At 44.1% G+C, this 19,605-nt stretch overlaps 1 protein-coding gene across 2 annotated transcripts in view; it reads left to right on the forward strand.

Moving 5' to 3' along the window:
- The first annotated feature begins 13,267 nt into the window (after positions 1-13,267).
- The window catches only part of LOC132572812 (LON peptidase N-terminal domain and RING finger protein 1-like), a 50,954-nt gene continuing 44,616 nt past the window's right edge, over positions 13,268-19,605 (forward strand). The window contains exon 1 of one of the 2 annotated variants that reach the window (XM_060240272.1): positions 13,268-14,521. In XM_060240272.1, the coding sequence (XP_060096255.1) occupies positions 14,215-14,521 (307 nt within the window). In that variant the 5' untranslated portion in view covers positions 13,268-14,214. The remainder of the gene's footprint in view (positions 14,522-19,605) is intronic. The other variant, XM_060240273.1, reaches the window with a different exon arrangement.

The raw sequence follows: 19,605 nt of genomic DNA on the forward strand, positions 1-19,605 counted from the left end.
ATGCCATTGTGTGGTGACACCCTGGTTTTGGGGCAGACTCTATGATAAAATTGGGCTAACTTAGGAAAATAACAGTTCCTTCTCCTCTTCCTCTGATTATATTCATTAAACAACTAAAGGGAACACTTCATGCATATGATGAAATAGCCTTTGGTTCAACAAAAGAACATTAGTAGGGCCTGCAGGAACAGAGCAGTGGTCCATTTAGTCCAGCAAAGTGTTTCACACAGCAGCCAACCAGTTGCTTTAAAGGGCCAATTGTACAGGGTCTCTAGAGCAGAGGTGTCAAACATGCAGTTCAGGGGCCGAATCAGGCTCCTGGAGGGCTCCTATCAGGCCCCTGAGCAACTGGCTGTCATCTGCTTTCTTCTCCTTATATCTTGTTTCCTTCTGCATCACACGTTGCTTTGCAAGGTTTGCTCAATTGCACAGCAGAGCTACTGAGCCAAGCCTTTCTTCCTTCTATTGGACAAGCCCCCTCCCCAGTCCCCTGGAGAAGGAAGGAAAGAGCCAGAACTTCCTTTGCCCAGTTCCCTGAATCCCATGGAAGAAATACGAAGAAAGCATCTTTAAGACCAATGAGTGCTAACATTTTAAGCATGTTTTAAGTTTTTTAAAAAATTGTGTTTGTCTGTGTTCTTTATAAAATTTATATCTCTGCTACCTAATCTTGAATAGGTACACACATGGCCCAGCCTAACATGGCTTGGCCCAACCTGACATGATCCGGCCCAACAAGGTCTAATTTATGTCAGATCCGGCCCTCGTAACAAATGCTCTAGAGGCTGAGGCCCTGCCCTGCTGGTGGTGTTCACAAAAGCTTATATCACCATAAACAACAAACAGCCTTTTAAATCCTGCTGATACAGAACACATTTAAATACCATGATACACACCTCTTGAAAGAAACAATATTACAAGACATTATAGCGTAGAATGTGGAGTCTAATGGAAAAGTAGAAGCATTTGCCTGTTGATTGTGGAGGCTGTAACATTCTATCTTGTAATGTTGTTCCTAAGAGATATTAATCATTATAAGGACCACAAGCTCTTGAGAAAGAGAGTCTTCAAAACAACCTACATTGATTGCTAATTGGGCTCTTGGATCCCTGTTTTATATTCACCTTGTTATATTCACCTTGTCTAAGAAGTCTGGTTGGAGTGAAGTTTTTAGCTACAACAGAATCTGTATATAGAAGTTCAACATTTCAGGTTTGTGAGACACGCTAAAAAGAACTTTCTATTACTATGGTTTGGAATAGACTTATATGTTCTCTATTGTATACGGATTTATAAAGATTGTTAATGATCGTATTGGACTGATATTTATGTTTGCTTTAGTCTTATGAAGTATATACACAGATTATTTATAAATTGTTTATTAGTAGTCTATATTTAAAGGTTGACTCAGCCTTCCATCCTTCTGAGGTTGGTAAAATGAGTACCCAGCTCGCTGGGGGTAAAGTGTAGATGACTGGGGAAGGCAATGGCAAACTACCCCATTAAAAAGTCTGCTGTGAAAATGTCATGATGCGACATCACCCCAGAGTCGGAAACTACTGGTGCTTGCACAGGGGACCACCTTTACCTTTTTAGTCTATATTTATAGAAGTTTTCCCCACCATTGTTTTTTTTTTGATTCTCTAGACCAGGGATATTGAACTCATTTGTTATGAGGACCAGATCGGACATAAATGAGACCTTGTTGGCCAAGGCCATGTGTGTCATAGAATGCAATGCCAGGTAGCAGAGATATAAACTTTATAAAGGACACAGACAAACACGATTAAAGATTTTTTTAAAAAAAACCTTTAAAAATGCTTAAAACATTAGCACTCATTGGTCTTAAAGGTGCTTTCTTTGTATCGCTTCTGTATGATCCAAGGAACTGGGCAAAGGAAGCTCTGGCTCTTTCCTTCCTTCCCTAGGAGACCAGGAGGTGGAGGAGCCTCAGGCCATAGAAGGAAGACAGACTTGTCTCAGTAGCTCTGCTGTGTGATTGAGAGAACCTGGCAAAACAAGCTATCCTTCCCTTCTCTTCCTCAGAGGATGAAGCGTCAGTCAATGGAGAAAACAGAGGCTTTGCTCTGTAGTTCCTGTGCGATTGAGCAAGCTGTGATACAGAAGGAAGCAAGTAAGAGAGGGAAGGAAGCAAGGAAGCAGACAACAGCTTGTTGTTCAGGGGCTTGACAGGAGCCCTTCGGGGGCCTGATTTGGCCCCTGGGCTGCATGTTTGACACCCCTGTGTGTGCTCAGTTGAGGCAGTATTTGTCAAGAGACTAGGCCTCTTCATAGCCTCTTCAAACTCAAAACTTTGCATCAGGTAAAAGGCCTGCAGAACATGGAAAATTCCTGCTCTCTGAGCACAATGCCAAGCTGGCAGTGACTCAGAGGGAGAGGTAAGGGAGGATGGGAGGCAGTTCACTCGTGTATGATGTCTCATCAGCCCTAAATATTTCAAGGATGCCTTTAGTGGGCCTACATATTTCATCTAGTTAACAAGGATTTATGGGAGTTTGTTAATTAGATCTGATGTAGCTGCAGAATATAGGCTTGCCAAGTCCAGTTCAAGAAATATCTGGGGACTTTAGGGGTGGAGCCAGGAGACTTGGGGGTGGAGTCAGGAGACATTGGGGGCAGAGCCAGGAGCAAGAGTGTGACAAGCATAATTGAACTCCAAGGGAGTTCTGGCCATCACATTTAAAGGGACAGCACGCCTTTTAAAATGCCTTCCTTCCATAGGAAATAATGAAGGATAGGGGCACCTTCTTTTAGGGCTCATAGAATTGGACCCCCTGGTCCAATCGTTTTGAAACTTGGAGGGTATTTTGGAGAGAGGCATTAGATGCTATACTGCAAATTTGGTGCCTTTACCTAACCCCTCCCCCTCCCAGAGCCCCCGATGCCTCCAGATCAATTCCCCATTATACCCTAAGAGAACCCAACTCCACATAGAGAATAACAAAGTGCCCAGCAGACATTCCTCCCACCCACGTTTCTGGTGACTCTGAAGCGAGGGATTGGCATCTCTACTCACAAGTTGCTGCCAACTTCATCAAACTAACACAGACACACCATCCCAAGAAGAAGCCTTTCCAATCGGAGACTGAAGCCTCTGGAGGTGGAAAGTCACATGGTGACTGGGGGCAGGAAGGAGCCTGGGAAAGCGGGAGAATCCCTACTGGGACCTGGGGATTGGCAAGGCTAGCAGAATACCAGATACAACTGGAAATCTCACCTGATTGGTTACATCATTTGGTCAGATTCAAGGACAGTGAAAACAGCATTGCCCAATCTTTATCGTTTTTCAGATTTATTCTCCCTCAGTCTGATTCAAGAGTCTGGAGAAGACACTCCTACATCTCTTGCTTAAGTAATTATTAATTCACTTGCTGATTCTTTTTTTTCCAAGCTCCACCCTTTAGTGCCTTATGTAACCTAGCTATTTATCTTTCTATCTGTTGTGAAAGTTAGACCATTTTGATTCTGTGCATGAAAGAAGCCCAAGGATCTTAATATATAAACATCATATTATGAATTGTATGTATGCTTTGGAAGCAGCACTGCTTTCTTCAGGTAACTGAAGGCCAGGCAGTTACTTAATATGCTAACAAGATTAAGCAACAGTCAGATGCCTTTCATATTCCTCTTTGACTGATCCTCCAAACAACACATGTTACATGCAAGGGACCAAGCGAGTTGTATGGAAAAGAGTCAGGATATATAAATCAAATAGCTAGGTTACATAAAGCACTAAAGGGTGGAGCTTGGAAAAAAAGTCAGCAAGTGAATTAATAATTACTTAAGCAAGATGTTGTTCAAGTACATTCACTCATTTTATGTAACAAGTGTTATCACACTGAGGTTTCCCTTAGGAGAGATATACAGTAATTGTCCCTAAATAAAAAACCCCACAGAAATTGTGGTTGCCAGCTGGCTTTACTCCGGATGGTATTACAGGATTTAATTCTGAACAGCATACCAAGTAGAATAATAACAGGATTACAATATATGTAATAGCCATTAACAGAATTGTTTGACTTATATCACATGTCACTGCTCTTCCACAAGCATGTCACCTCATTCAGTTCTGCTTCACTTGTTTGGTCCTCATTCGGGCTGAAGGGAACATGGTAGCAACTACCATGATAGTGAGGCTACCAACCACAGCGTGGAACCTGGAGTTCTCTCAGATCCCCTTCTTAAAAGTTCAATGCTTTTGGGAAGCATTTTCTCTTCCCTGCTCCCCTCCCACCCCGCCACTTCCCCAGAGCATCACAGTCCATCCATGTACTTCTGCGGGTTTTCCCAGCTTTTTCTCAGTCTGTCCCAAACCTGCTTTGCTCCAAAGATTGGGGAAAGATCACAGCAAAGCCTGGATAGCTGCTGTGTGGGTGGGAAAATTTGGCCCACTTGTAGCCACTTTTCCTGCCCCTGTCATGGTGGCAGCCATTTCCTCTCCATGTACAGTAGGATCAACAACACTGTAGGTGACTGCCGTTTATGACACAGTCTAGAAGACCTTGAATATAAATACCATCTTACCAATGTAACAGCAAAAATACACAAAAAACAACATTCTTCAAAATTTGTCCTATGGTTGCAGGATTAGTGAAAAAAGTATAAAATCAACCCCATTTCTCAGTGGAGCAGCACTTGCAGAAGACAAAGGAAGAACAATGTTAGTTTTTTTGTCCTTCCTCACTCCACCCCCTGCCCTGCGAGGCTATTCCACCACTGGTACCTCATTCCTAGGAGCCAGTTTGGTGTAGTGGTTAAGTGTGCGGACTCTTATCTGGGAGAACTGGGTTTGATTCCCCACTCCTCCACTTGCACCTGCTGGAATGGCCTTGGGTCAGCCATAGCTCTGGCAGAGGTTGTCCTTGAAAGGGCAGCTGCTGTGAGAGCCCTCTCCAGCCCCACCCACCTCACAGGGTTTCTGTTGTGGGGGAGGAAGGTAAAGGAGATTGTGAGCCGCTCTGAGACTCTTCGGAGTGGAGGGCGGGATATAAATCCAATATCTTCTTCTTCTTTCAAGTAGTCAGAAAGAAATGCAGGAGTAGAGAATAATAATAATAATAATAATAATAATAATAATAATAATAATAATAATAATAGTAATTTTATTTTTGTATCCCGCCCTCCCCCGCCGGAGGTGGGCTCAGGGCGGCTCACAGACATGGAATTCCATGATTCAAGTAAAACAATGTAAACAACAGTTTTAAATATAATTTATTTATTTATTTATTTATTTATTTGGTGACTTCTATCCCGCCCTTCCCACAAGTGGCTCAGGGCGGCTTACAACAACAATAAAACAATAAAACAGTAAGGTCAGAGCAAGTTATTACCTCTAATCGATTACATAATAAATTATTTAAAATAGATAAAATAGGTGCTATAAAATACTGTAAGTCATAATATCCACAAGATGGCTAAATGGCTACACGTCAAATTAGTCAGGTTCTGTCTCAAAAGCAAGCTGGAAAAGAAATGTTTTGCAAGCCCTGCGGAATTGGTTCAGGTCCCGCAGGGCTCGTACCATCTCTGGAAGATGATTCCACCATCAAGGGGCCATTACTGAGAAGGCTTGCTCCCTGGTTGTCTTCAATCTAGCCTCTCTTGGCCCAGGGATTGTTAGAAGATTTTGAGAGCTAGATCTCAGTGCTCTCTGGGGAACATATGGGGAGAGGCGGTCCCTTAGGTAGGCAGGTCCTCGGCCATATAGGGCTTTAAAGGTGATGACCAGCACTTTATAGCGAACACGGTACACAACCGGCAGCCAATGCAGATCCCGCAGCCCAGGCCGCACATGTTCCCACCGTGGTAGTCCCACTAGCAGCCTGGCCGCCGCGTTCTGGACTACCTGAAGTTTCCGTGTTCGGTATAAGGGCAGCCCCATGTAGAGGGCATTGCAGTAGTCTAGTCTCGAGGTGACCGTTGCGTGGATCACAGTTGCTAGGTCGCTGCGCTCCAAGAAGGGAGCCAACTGCCTCGCCCTCTTGAGATGAAAGAAGGCGGATCTAGCAGTGGCAGCTATCTGGGCCTCCATTGATAAAGAGGATTCCAGTAACACTCCCAGGCTCTTGACTTTGCGCACTGGTATCAGTGGCGCACCGTCGAAAGCCGGTAGGGTAATCTCCCCTCCCGGTCCGCCGCGGCCCACTCAAAGGACCTCAGTCTTTGCCGGATTCAACTTCAGCCCGCTCAGCCTGAGCCAGTCAGCCACGGCTTGTAACGCCCGGTCCAAATTTATAGGGACATCGCCAGCCCGGCCGTCCATCAGTAGATAGAGCTGGGTGTCATCTGCATATTGATGACAACCCAGCCCATACCTCCGTGCAATCTGGGCAAGGGGGCGCATAAAGATGTTGAACAACATCAGGGAGAGAACTGCCCCCTGAGGCACGCCACAGTGAAGTGGGTGCCTCTGAGAAAGCTCCCCCCCCAATTGCCACCCTTTGTCCCCGACCTTCAAGAAAGGAGGAGAGCCACTGTAAGGCTAGCCCCCGAATTCCTGCGTCGGCGAGGCGGCGGGTCAGCAGCCGATGGTCGACCATATCGAACGCAGCCGATAGGTCTAGCAGCAGCAATACTGCCGAGCTGCAGGAAAAACAGCTTTCTGTGAGTTGGAAGGACTGCAGGTTGGAAGGAACACAGAAGAACTCCAAGTACCTTTTGTGCACAGATGTGCTTAATATGTACTATTGTGTCACAGTAGTTAGAAATTGGACTTGGAATGGAGGAACATGGATTCAAATCACTTTTCTGTTGTGAATTTCTATTGATTACTTCCGGCTAGTTACTCTCTTAGCCTAACCCGCATAGGATTATTGTGAACAGTGGGGTAGTTAGGGTAATTTTAAACTCAAGATTTCATGGTTTAATGCAGAAATACCTTAGATGGTAACATACTTTTCAGATTTGAAACTACAACCTGATGGAATGGTGTGGAGGATCCTATACTTCCATCCCAAAGTCCAGCACTGATGTCACCGTTAGTTGTAAGAATAAGATGAAGGAGGAAATGTATGCTCCTGGGAGAAAGAGGAGGATAAAATGCAATAGATACATTATTTATAAAAAGCCACAGTCATGTTTAGATTTTTCAAAGCACTGAATGGGTGAGTCTCCCCCAAGGCAGATGAAGCAACAGGTCCAGACATAGGTCCCAAGTGAGAAAAGGGGCAGAAGCCAATATAAATAAGGGGGAAGTGAAGCCAGATGAGAAGAGAACATTGTTCCACACAGTGTCATTGCAGCCTGGGTCAGTTTGACCTAAGATTTCATGCAACTCATCCTACTGCTGCTTCTGATGGGGGTTAACTAGGTGCACATATTTGTAGAATGGCACCTGATGGTTGAAAACTATGATATTGCTGCCAGAAGTGAATTTTGGAATGAGCTAGGACCTTCTCTTCCCTGCCCAACGCTTCCTTATGGGCCCCTATCCTGTAGTTAATATTAACAGTGACAGTTTCTTTTCCATAATATATCATCTCTGTAATAACATTCCTAAGATGTGCTTCAGCTTTCCCTCCTTTGGAATGGTGTGCTTTTTCTCTTTTCCAAAATAGTTTGTCTGTGCTTTTTTCTTGCTTTGGAACTTCACTTTGGGTGGGTTACAGACTGGTTTTGTTCAGGTATTTTGGAATGAATGTGGCTCCCACAAATGTTTTTCCCCCAGAACTTCTGCTGAGATGGAAGACTTCATCGTAACCTCATAGGTCTTTTAAAATAGCAATTCTTCAATGTGTTACGAAGTCTGGAATGCAGACTCACTGTGAACTCTGAATCATTCAGGCAAACATGATTCACCATTGTCTAAAGGACAGAAATGGGGGTGTGGATTATTTTCCCCCAAAACTAAAGTCTTTCCAGCATGTATGGCTATAATAAAAATTTTAAATCTGAGATTTTTGCACAGAACCTTCATGCTATCAACAGCCCTCCCCCCATCTCCCCCCATCTCTCATTATATCTTGAAAAAGGATTGCTTGCAATGGATGCCAGACTTCTCTGAGTGGTGAAAAGTTCAGGGGTAGTGCTATAAGATTTAGTTACCTTTGAAGCAGAGACTGAAAGCACCAGTCATTTCTGACTCTGGGGTGATGTCATATCACAACGTTTTTACGGCAGACTTTTTAATGGAGTGGTTTGCCATTGCCTTCCCCAGTAATCTACACTTTGTCCCCAGCAAGCTGGGTACTCATTTTACCGACCTCAGAAGGATGGAAGGCTGAGTCAACCTTGAGTTGGTTACCTGAACCCAGCTTCTACCTGGATCAAACTCAGGTCATGAGCAGAGAGCTTGGACTGCATTACTGCAGCTTTACCACTCTGCGCCACGGGGCTCCTCAGACTAAAAGTACCTTTGTAATATTTGTTTTATTTTCAGATGTACAAGCAGTGCATAATGGAAGCCAACAAGCAGTATAACGGACAGCAAAGGCCTTGTTTTTATAGTGGATTTACAAACAGAACCCCAAGATGCTCCACTTTCAACCAAAATCATGCTTCTCTCCTCTGTCTTCCAGTTCAAAATGCCAAACTAGCATCTGATTCCCTCCCCGTGTCAAAATTCATTATGAAGAAACTCTAAGGTTCTTTTGTCAAATCCTTGAGCCTCATAAAGTGACTATTTAGGCAAGCCCCAGTGATTAGGAGTCACTATAATCAATTTAACCCTATTTCATTGAATTCAGTTGGGATTTATTTTCAAGTAACCATACAGAAAACTGGAGTGAAAAGGTTTTATGGGTCATACACTACAAACCACTGGAGAGCCTCTGAGACTAGAGCTTTCCTTTTACAATCTACTTGTCTGTTCATTGATCTGCCTCTTTGAATGCATTCTACTTTATCCACAACTGCCCTATTCTGAGAATACTTCCTGTTTACCATTAAGCCATCTCTTGATTCAATTTCCTACTTGTTTTTCTCATGAAATTCATAATCATTTCTGCTAGAAGAGCAGATAGAAAAGCCCAATGAAATACCACTACCCTATATTGTATCTCTCTCTTTTTCCCTACCAGGTTAGCTTAGGAGGGCTCTTCTTAGGAACCTGACACAGGGAAAAGAGTTAAATCCTCTTTTTCCCAGCACCATGGATCTCATCCACATTGGGTTCTGGAAGCCTTTAAATTAAGAAACACATTAGGAGGTCTTCCACACAATCTATGATTTAACCCAGGTAGAAGGACCAACATCCCTTTTCCTACCAATACCTCTACCTTTACCAGAGCCATTACAGACAGGCTCGCTTCGAAGCATATTCTGTGACCTTGCCTTTCTAACCTTTAAGACTATTTTTCTCTGCATGGAAATTTAGCTGTCTGATAATAGAGTAAATAAATTTGCATTCCTCTCTCCCCAATAACGTTTTATTTTGAATATCAGATTTCTGGGTATTGGATTTAAAGCTTAGCTTGGAGATGCTCCAAAATAAAGCTATAACTGAACAAGGACCACACAGTATTCAATAGGTAAGGAACAACCCCCCCCCCCCGAAACCTTGTGTGTGCTACACAAATAAAGAATATGTAAAACCAAATTAGAACAAAGTCTTACTCATTTTTGACTACCATCACACTCACACAACTGAAATACAAAAATGTCCAACTGTGTTAAATACTGGGTTCAATGCATTAGAGTCCAAACAGGAACATATTTTATTGGTAACTACATACTAAGATGAATGGTGGGGCCGCAACCTTGCCTATATGCATGCAAAAGAACCACCCCCCAGTTCCCCATACCAAATCATGACAATCAAGTTTCGTGGCAAGACTACTCGTTGGTTACTGTTTAGCATCCAGATCTATAGATGCATCAAAGAGTTTCTAGTGTTCCCACTGCTGCCTGGGCGTGCACGCAAGCTCCCCACCAAACATAAAGTCAAGTACATAACACCCCTCCCCTCAAGTTCTAAAGTACTTAACACACATAGTCCTCTAGGTACTCTGGTTGGTGACGTTCCCTCTGTGAGTGTTGGGGGCCGGCCTGAGAAGGAGGTGTTGTGCAACCTTGCTTGGCTGTGGCAATGAAACAGGAACGCTTGGCTGTGACAGGGAAACAGGAACACCATCAGGATTTTCCCTGGACAGGGGTAGAGGGTCTGCTTCTCTGTGGTTCTTGGGCACCAGACTGAGTGGTGCTGGTTCGCCCCCAGTCTGTGGCAACACTGGCTCTTCCCTGTCACTGTCTCCTTGGTTGTCCCCAGCCTCTCTGGCTCCTCTGGAAGCATCCTGCAGTGCAACTCGTCGATGTGCCGGCGGAGCAGTTGGCCCCCTTCGGTCGACACTTCATAGGGATGGGGGCCAGTAATTCAGATCACCCTGACCAGAACCCATTCTGGGCCACTAGCAAAGTTCAGGCATGCATGGAAAGAATCCTCTGGGTGCTTCTTGGTTCACTGGGTTTGAGCACTGCTCCAGAGGTCAGGGTGCAGCTGGTCCAAACACGTTGTGAGGCGCCGCCCCATGAGGAGTTCCGCTGGACTGCGGCCGGTGGCTGCGCTCAGGGCTACTTGGTGGCCGAACAGAAAGATGGCAGCCTGTGGTCCAATTCCCAATGGATGATTCTGTGGAGGGACTCCTTGGTCGTGCACACCATTCTTTCCGCTTGCCCCTTGGCAGCCGAGTGGAAAGGAGTGGACTGAATGTGCCTAATTAAATAGTGTCCCAAGAACTCCTGGAACTCCCTGGAGGTGAAGGCAATTCTATAGTCAGTCACAACTGTGTCAGGCAGGCCGTGGGTGCTGAAAACCCATCTGAGGACCCGGATGGCCGCTTGTGCTGATGTGGAGACAACGGGTATCACCTCCAACCATTTGATGTAGGAGTCCACCAATATGAAACATATCTGGCCATGGAATGGGCATGCAAAGTTCAAGTGTAGCCTCACCCAAGGTGTGTGTGTAGACTCCCATCAGTGCACGGGTGTGCTTGGGGGATCCGGTCCCATTCCCTGGCAGGGCTGGTACCTTTTTACTCATGTTTAAGGCTAATAAAAGCCAGTGATGTGTCAGGACATAATACCTATATGTTCTTGCCCACATTCACGTCTATAGACAATAAAGTAGTTATATTTCCTTTTGGTTTGTTTAGATATCCATGAAAGCTAGCATCCCTGAAATCAGAGTGTATTCTGATATCTGCATAATTTGATCTTTTATCCATGTATTTGGAAAGAAATCCCACTGAATTCAATAGAATTTACTCTCTGTGTTTGGGATTGTAGGTGTGCATCTCTCTGTGTGTATACACACGCACACACACATACATACATATACACACACTCAAAAGTAGATAAAATTAGAAATGTAAATAAATTTCAGTGTTGTTATTCTGTTCATGCCTCTCCCACTTAGTGAAGTGTAAGTTACTGTATTTTTAGGAAGCTAGTAAACATGTTAAACTTAATTACCATGTAAGTATATTTAAAGCCCAAATTATGCATTTACTGAGAAGTAACTCCCACTGACTTGAATCTGAAGCCCTGTTGAAGTGGTATTTTGGAGTCTCCCATCCTCTTTGAACAGCATGTATGCTTGTACCCCATGTTAGGTCAAAATCTGCTCTCCCAATCCCTTTCCTTCTCCAGAGATATTTGCCATGCAGCACTATGGACTAGTGCTTGTGAAAAACAGTCTAACACCATGTTTTGGTTTTAACAAAACGACTGCTTCCATCGATCTTTGGCTCCTGCCTCCTGAATTCAAAAATCTTTATTCCCCAATAATTGCATAATGGAGCTTTTTGGTATTCATTTAATACAATTGGCATGCCTCTAGGGGAAAAAAAAGCTTTGATTAAAGAAAGATTCACTTTCTCTCTCCCTAAGACTGAGGGAGTAATCCTAAACAGCTTTACTCAGAAATATTTTATTCACTTACAGGGAAGTGATTTTTTTAGGACTGCAGCCTTAGAATTCATCTCACTGTTTCAGAGGTTAGCTGTGTTGGTCTGCAGTGGAACAGTCAGAACACCTTAGAGACCAACAAGAGTTTCAAGTAGGGTTGCCAGATCCAGGCTGGGAATTGATGGAGCTTGGGGTGGACAGGGACCTCAGTGGTGTACAATCAGCCTTGGCGTGTGGGGTTCTGGCACCCGAGGCAGAACCCCAATGCACATCCACCCACCACTCCCTGGGAGAAAACTTATAGCATGTGCGTAAAGCATGCAAGCAGCGTGATGTTGTCACCCAGAGATGACATCATCATGCCAGGCACTCAGCGCGTCCCCTGCCCAGGGCTCTCTGAGTTTGGAAGGCACTAAGGAGGGAAAGTGCCATTCTTTCTTGGCTCTGAGGGATTGGGAGAGTTCCTCTGACCCCTCAGAGCCAATAAAAAAATGAATTGGAGCCTCAGGGACAGCGCCAGGAGTTGGTGCCCTAGGCAGTCACCTAGTTCACTTACTCCCACACACCAGCCCTGGGTACAGTGCCTTGCAGTCCACCCCCCCAAGCAGCCATTGTCTCCAGGGGAGCTGATCTCTGTAGTCTGGAGATGAGCTGGAATTCCAGGGGATTCCCAGATCCCACCTGGAGGCTGACACAGCCATTTCAGAATGTAAGCTTTCCAGCTTCAGACGAAAGCTCATACCCTGAAACTCCTGCTGGTCTCTAAGCTGCTACTGGACTCAGATCTAATTTATCTCATCCTGACTCTCCTCCGCCACTCATCACACGTTAAGTAGTTTAGCATAGCTACTGAACGGTCTCTTTATTTTCTCTGAATCAGAGCTGCATTTTACGCTAATACTCTTCTCTCCGTACGTCCCACAATTAATAACTAATTCGTTGTATTAGTCAATGCATGGATGAAGTGAGCAAAAATATATGTTGGAATAAAAGTTTCGTAAGCGTATGAGGTGCCGCCACGTTTATTTCCTTAGATCTCATCACATCACCTAAAGAAGACAAAACGGAAAGCCCCCAAGTCACGCGCGAACGGCGGACTGCAATAAATCACGACGGTGACAGACAGGAGCGCGTCTCCTTGTTTGGGAAAGAACTCTCTATAGCTCCTCCGATAAAGGCAAAGCAGCTACCCCGAGAGGGATGCTTCGCTGGGCGGGGCGGCTTCGTCCAACCGCGCCCCGCCCCCCCATCATATCATTTCAGGGATTATGAAACGCAGCCCACAACGCGTTTCACAACAGGGGCGGGCACAAGCCGGCAGCCAATAGGGCCGCTCCTTGATCACATCACATGGGGCGGCTCCAGATTTTATGTAATGTGCGGGGAGCTTTGTGCGTGTGTAAGCAAAGAAACAAAAGCTTCTTCCAAAGTAGATGGAGGGGGGGGGTGGAGGCGGAGAAATCGGGCTGGAAGAAAAGGAACGAACGTTGCGACTGAAAAGTTATTCGTGCACCTGTTGTCCACTCTTTCCTTTTCTCTCTCTTTCTCCCTCCCCCCCCCCCCCCAATTAAGTACAGGACGCCGTTTTCTTCCCGTCCCCTATCGGGCGCTGGTAGATGAAAGGATATCCGAGGTGAAATAAGAGAGCCCCAGAAACTGAGCAAGGAAGCTCGGCGTTGCGTTTTGCTCGTCACCCAACTGGCACTCCGGGCTCTGTAGATGATCCGGCTGAAACTCACCCTTGAAGGAGGCAGGGACGCAAAGCCGCAACTCCCGGCTTGGTTGTCTTACCCCGGAAACCGGTTAGCTCCATTTCCAGAGCAGCTCGCAGAGTGAAGGGGTCGAAGGTCCCGGGAGGGACAAAAAGTCAACTTGCGTCTCGCGATTCTGTTCGAAAGAAGTCCATCGCAGGGGGTGGATGTTGTCGGTTGAGCCAGGAGAAGAGACTAGTGCAGCAAAGCGGCTGACTAGACGGAAGGGAAAGTGAAACCAGAAGCCCCCTGCGTCGATGCCGCATCTCTCCATCCTTCGGAAGCAGGAAAGTTAGCCCAGTGCGTGTGTCTTTAAGAGCCTGGTAGTTGGCTCCTGGTTTTGCCGAAAGCGCGCAAATAAGGCAGAGGAATGTCAGCCCTCGGCCAAGTGTCCGCAGCACGGTCACTAGGCAAAAAGAGCAGGGTAGCTGGCTAGGCACCGAGTTCGCCCAGCTCGCCCACGCCCGCTCTTTCTTTTTGATGGGGTTTCTTTCTCGAGGGGGCTGCCCTTCACCCGGCGCTGCGAGAGAACTTCTTTAGTCGGTCTCTCAAGCACACACGCCCCCCACGGGCCCGGCCAGGTGCGGGAGCACAAGCCATGGAGGTTTTTGTCTGCCCCTCTTGCCGCTTTCCTTTGTGGGAGCCGGTGACCGTGTCGTGCGGCCATTCCTTCTGCAGAAGATGTCTGGGGGAAGATTCGCCTTCCAAGTGCTGCGTTTGTGGGGACAAGCTCGTCCTCCTGGGTTCGAGAACTGTGCAGTGCAGCGTCGTGCTCTGTGACTTGCTGGGAAAATGCTTGGATAAAGAGACTAGCGTGGCCAGGCTGAAAGTCGACTTGGACGACCTGCTCAGGAGCGGAAAACATGAGGGGGCATTGAAAACCCTTCAGAAAGGAGTTGGCTTGGGTAAGCAAGCTCGTCTAAGGATGCTTCTTGAGTGTTGGGCCAATGGAAAGACAGAGAAAGCCTAGGCTGGCTTGGGAAACAATTGTTGGACTCCAGAATCCAGATTTTCCCCTCAAACCCCAGCAGTTACTGGTTATGCAACTTGTCACCATACCACATTGTATAAGCAGCAAGGGACAGCAGCCTTTGATAAGTCTGCAGTGGAGTTATTAGCATGCTGTGGAAGAAGTTATTTGTAGTGAAAGTGAATTTTGCATGGTCCACGTATGCATTCCATACCTCTTTAAGAGGAACTTTATTTTCCAAAAATAACCATTGTATGTTGAAAAGGTTGTATTGTGCAATAGTTTGTGTGACAGTGATCTGGATGGCCTGAAGTGGCCATGATGGTTAGCAGGAAATTACTTCAATGTTTGTGTGGCAGATATCTGTGCCCTTTATGAGGTGATTCTTTGGAATTTTTTAAATAGTTGAATTATGTGAGTAAGAAAGAAATCTACTGTCAGACTTAATGATGAATCCAGATGACATGAAGCCACTTTTTTACTTTTCTGAAAAGACACAAAGAAGAAAGGACAGTTGTATTACAGTCTTCTCCTTTCTTAAACAAATGTATAAAGCAAGGTAGCTGGAGATTCAGTGAGTTGCTCAAGAGTGCTTGGTTGCTGATCCTTGGTTTTTATGGGCTTCATTTAGAAAGAGGTTCAATATTATAATACTGTTTATTTCCTATAAAAAGGCTCTTTTCCTCTTGACTGAAGCACATTCTGAGTATTAAAGCTGTTAGAGTTGTCACTTTTTTCTGGTTGCAGTTTTGGACTTTTGCCCAAGGCAGAAATTAAACAGGTAAAGTTTCATAAAACTGGAGATGTAGCAAGGGAGAAAGCTGCAGCTCTTTGACTTGGCTGTCATGCCCTTCTTAGAGGAAATCATGTTAAGTAAATCTCAGGCTAAAGCAGATGCTGGAAGAAATCTTTGTAGTGTTATTTGTATGAAACCCATGTGGGACTTGTCATTACAAACTCAGATGGTGTTTTTTAAACAGGCACTCAAGCTTAGTGATGTCCATTACTAGTTTTGAGAACGTAATGGCCAAAGAACTTGGAGAGACTCATTATGTGTTACAAGACTGCTTTGAAAGAGATTTGCTTAACAAGGGCCCCTTAGTGTTTTCAAATGGGAAGTTTAAGACTGAATTTGTGAGGTGTATATGCTGAAAGAACACTTAAATCCTACACCGTATAGATAACACCTTTCTTGCAGATTCAGTCCTAGAATGTGCCTTAGGTTTGTTATGGAGGCATGGTTGGGAAATGCAGATTGCTGCCTGGATAATACCAGACATGATTTAGCATATACAAGGTTTTTTCAAAGTGTGGAGAAATGTTTGTTCCATTTAGGTGAATGTTTATTAAAAGTTTCACTATGGAGAAGTATCTTTTAAAAACTTTACTCAAGTGGAACTGCACTTTTATTTTTACACTTGAAAAAAGATATGAAAATCAAACTCCTTTAAATATTTTCCTTTTCTCTATGCTTATGTATAAATCATTTATGAGTGAGGAGCTTCCTTGGACATGCTGATGATCTCTAGTCTGGAAAAGATACACATTTAGATATGAAAAATTATAGCCCTTTCTGCAAACTTCCAGGAAGAGCTAGTAATTGCTTAATTTGCTTCAGTTGAATCTGTTTGCTGTCACTGTCCTCTCTCTGTGAGAGACCTGTTTAGCAGCCAGGTCACAGAGAGACGTGCAAGAGATGCAGTTTTCCCATTTGATATTCATGCTAGGAGAAGAGACACAAGGTTTGGGGAAACATAAGCAACCCAGTAGTTCTCATTAATCATGCCTGTTTGAAGAAGAACTCTTACAACTTTAATCTTAAAGAATACAGTCTGATTAATAACGTGCAGGAGTATGTACATGAAAATTTATAAAACTGGTCTTCAGTTTTCACAACTTGTTCTTGAAGCTTTCTGATTAATAATTTTCATGTATTGTTGTTTACTAGTACCAACATCATTCAGCTAAATAGCCTTGACAAAAATAGTGAGAAGCACAGCCTTGAGTCCTAAGTTAGAGCTGGGATGGCTGAATTTTTTTCCAGTTCAGATATTTTCACTCTTCAAGTATTCTTGTCAAGTAAACTTTTAGCATGTTATCTTTAGGTGCTTTAAAACATCCACAATTGTGGATAGAATTGAACTATTTGGTTGTCTTTTTCTTTAATCACTTTGTGAAAAAACAGAATGGGGTTGGAAATCAAATCCTATCACAGAGTTTATGGGGGGTTTTTTTAAGTAAAAGAACACACCTTTCAGTTCTTATAGTTCATTTCCAGACTTTAAAATCCAGTGATGTTCAAAACTGTGAACAATTGGTCATGCCACAGAATGTTCCCAGCAATGTTCCCTCTAAGCTGCAGAGTCTTGTGAGCAAAAATTCTACTATGTGAGCTAGTGGCATTAAAGTTGTGAGCTACTGCATAAATTAGTGTGCTCTGGGGTCATCCTTCCTAGGCTGAGACAAAAATGTGTGAGCTGGAGGCTAAAACTTTGTAAGCTAGCTCACACTAATTCAGCTTAGAGGGAACACTGGTCCCCAGTGTTGTTGAGCCTGTGGGAATTTCAAGAGCAGGTAACAGCTGTCAACATGGCTTCCATGTGGGCTGGGTCCAGCAGTGAAATGTTGAGGGGTTCAAGTCAAATACCCATCTATGATGACAGCAAAGATGTGAAGGTCATGGGGAAAAACTGGATTTGCAGGGAGGGGAGAAACGCCCCTCCCCCCACAACTTTTTCAGTTTTTTCCCCATTGGAAAAATGTTTTACTCAAAATGCGTAGTGTGAGAATTTCTGTATAAGAAAATTTGCAGCATTATGTAGTAGGAGTAGGGATGTTTATCAGAGAAGGTGGGATAGATTGAGAAAGAAGGGATAGGGACCAAAGAGATCAGGCGCAGAGTAAGAGATAAGGGGAAAGAGAGGGGAGATAGAGGATAAAAGGAGGCAATGCCCTATATGTAACCCCCCCCCCCCCAAACAAACAAACAAACAAACCCTGGGCAATCATTCCCTCCACCCTGGCTCTGGTCCCAACCCCTCACTGGTGCTGTCTTTCCACCCCACCACTGCTATGTTGATAATATACTACTAAGGAGTTTGATGTTATAAATAACTTGATATCCAAATATGCTGGAGGTTTGATATGTTGTGGCTATATGAAATGCTTATGTCCATATGTGCTTTCTTTTGTTCCCTATGTAATTTGTCTTCTATCTTTAATTTTTATTTCTTCCCCTTTAGAATATGGAAAATAAAAATACATGTGCTATGTTAGCATAGAATGCAGTCGTTTGTAATTCTCTTTCAAGTTTTGAATACATCTGCAATTTTTTCTGCTTAGCACTAAGACTGGCATCCATGGCAATTCCTCTGGAATCATCGGTCTAGCAAAGTGTCATGAGAAATCATAGCGTATGGCCACCAAATGCATGCTGTCAATCTCCAGTCCACTAAACTAGTATTCTAAGTGTACATTAACAGCATTTAGTATAATTTAGCTTTTGTTATGAGACAGTTGCTTTGTTAACAAGGTAAGGGTAGTGACAACTGGCACATATTAATATCAGCTGAAGATGTACTGCACTCCTGAGCTATCCCAGCCCTAGGCATCAAAACTTATACCATCCCTGACTTCCTAAACCAAACAACATTTGCAAGAACGTGGCTAGGCCTATTCTATAGGCAGTGCTCAGAAATCTGTGGCTCAAACCACAGTTTCATGCCAATCATAGTGGAGTCCACAGCCCTTAAAGAGTTTGAAAACTGATCAACCATAATACTTCAACTGTCTCCAAGTAGCTTTATCTAAGCACTGGCCTTTTAAGCCAGAGAAGGGCATATCAAGCCCCTGGAGGCAATGCCACAACTCAACCCTGCCCCATGATTTTTTACACTCATCATTTTATGACTAATCATCTTCATTCTACTAAAGCCTATACTTCTGCACCTCCACCACATTACTCCACCTAACCAAACTACCACCCCATACCCACCTGCCCCCTGGCCATAAACATGATGATAAACTTATTTGAACAACTCGTAATTCCACAAACACTAGGTATCCCGTTAATTATAATCATATTATTACCAACACTGCTTATCTCCACACAATCTTGTTTAATTCCAAACTGCACAACCATTACCCAAATATGACATATATTAAAATTTACCAAACAGCTTATAACCCCACTTAATAAACCTGGCCATGCCTGGTCTCTACCATTTTTTATGGTCATATGCAATGTTCCCTCTAAGCTTCAGAGTCTTGTGAACAAAAATTCTATTTTGTGAACTACTGGTATTAAAATTGTGAGCTACTGGGATTAAAGTTGTGAGCTACTGCATAAATTATTGTGCTCCGGAGTCATCCTTCCTGAGCTAAGACAAAAATGTGTGAGCTGGAGGCTAAAAATCTGTGAGCTAGCTCACGCTAACTCAGCTTAGAGGAAACACTGGTCATATGTTACTACTTATTAATCAAACTACTAGGCCTGCTCACATACGCATTCACCCCAACAACCCAACTTTTCATAAACATGGGCCGCATAGTACCAGTCTGACTGGCTACGGTATTAACAGGCCTGTGTAGCCAACCAGCCACAGCCCTAGCACATATATTTCCAACAGGTACCCCAACTCCCCTAATTCTAATTCTAATCAAAACAGTAAGTCGCTTCATCTGCCCACTAGCCCTAGGTGTATGGCTAATCACCAACCTAACAGTTATCCATCTACTAATTTTATTAACCCCCATCACTTCAATAACCATAGTACCACTCATACCATCAACTGGAGCACTTACCACAACATTCCTGATCCTTTTATTTGGACTAGAAATTGCAGTCCGATAATTAAAGCCTATGTCTTCGTCCTGCTTTTAAGTCTATACCTACAAGAAGACATCAAATGACCCACATAGCTACCACATAGTCAACCCCAGTCCATGACCACATGGTTCCATAGCTGCACTCCATATAATCTCCAGACTAGCAATATGATTCCACTACAGCTCAACAGT

The sequence above is a fragment of the Heteronotia binoei genome, chromosome 5 (assembly GCF_032191835.1).
Source record: "Heteronotia binoei isolate CCM8104 ecotype False Entrance Well chromosome 5, APGP_CSIRO_Hbin_v1, whole genome shotgun sequence".
NCBI lineage: Eukaryota > Metazoa > Chordata > Lepidosauria > Squamata > Gekkonidae > Heteronotia > Heteronotia binoei.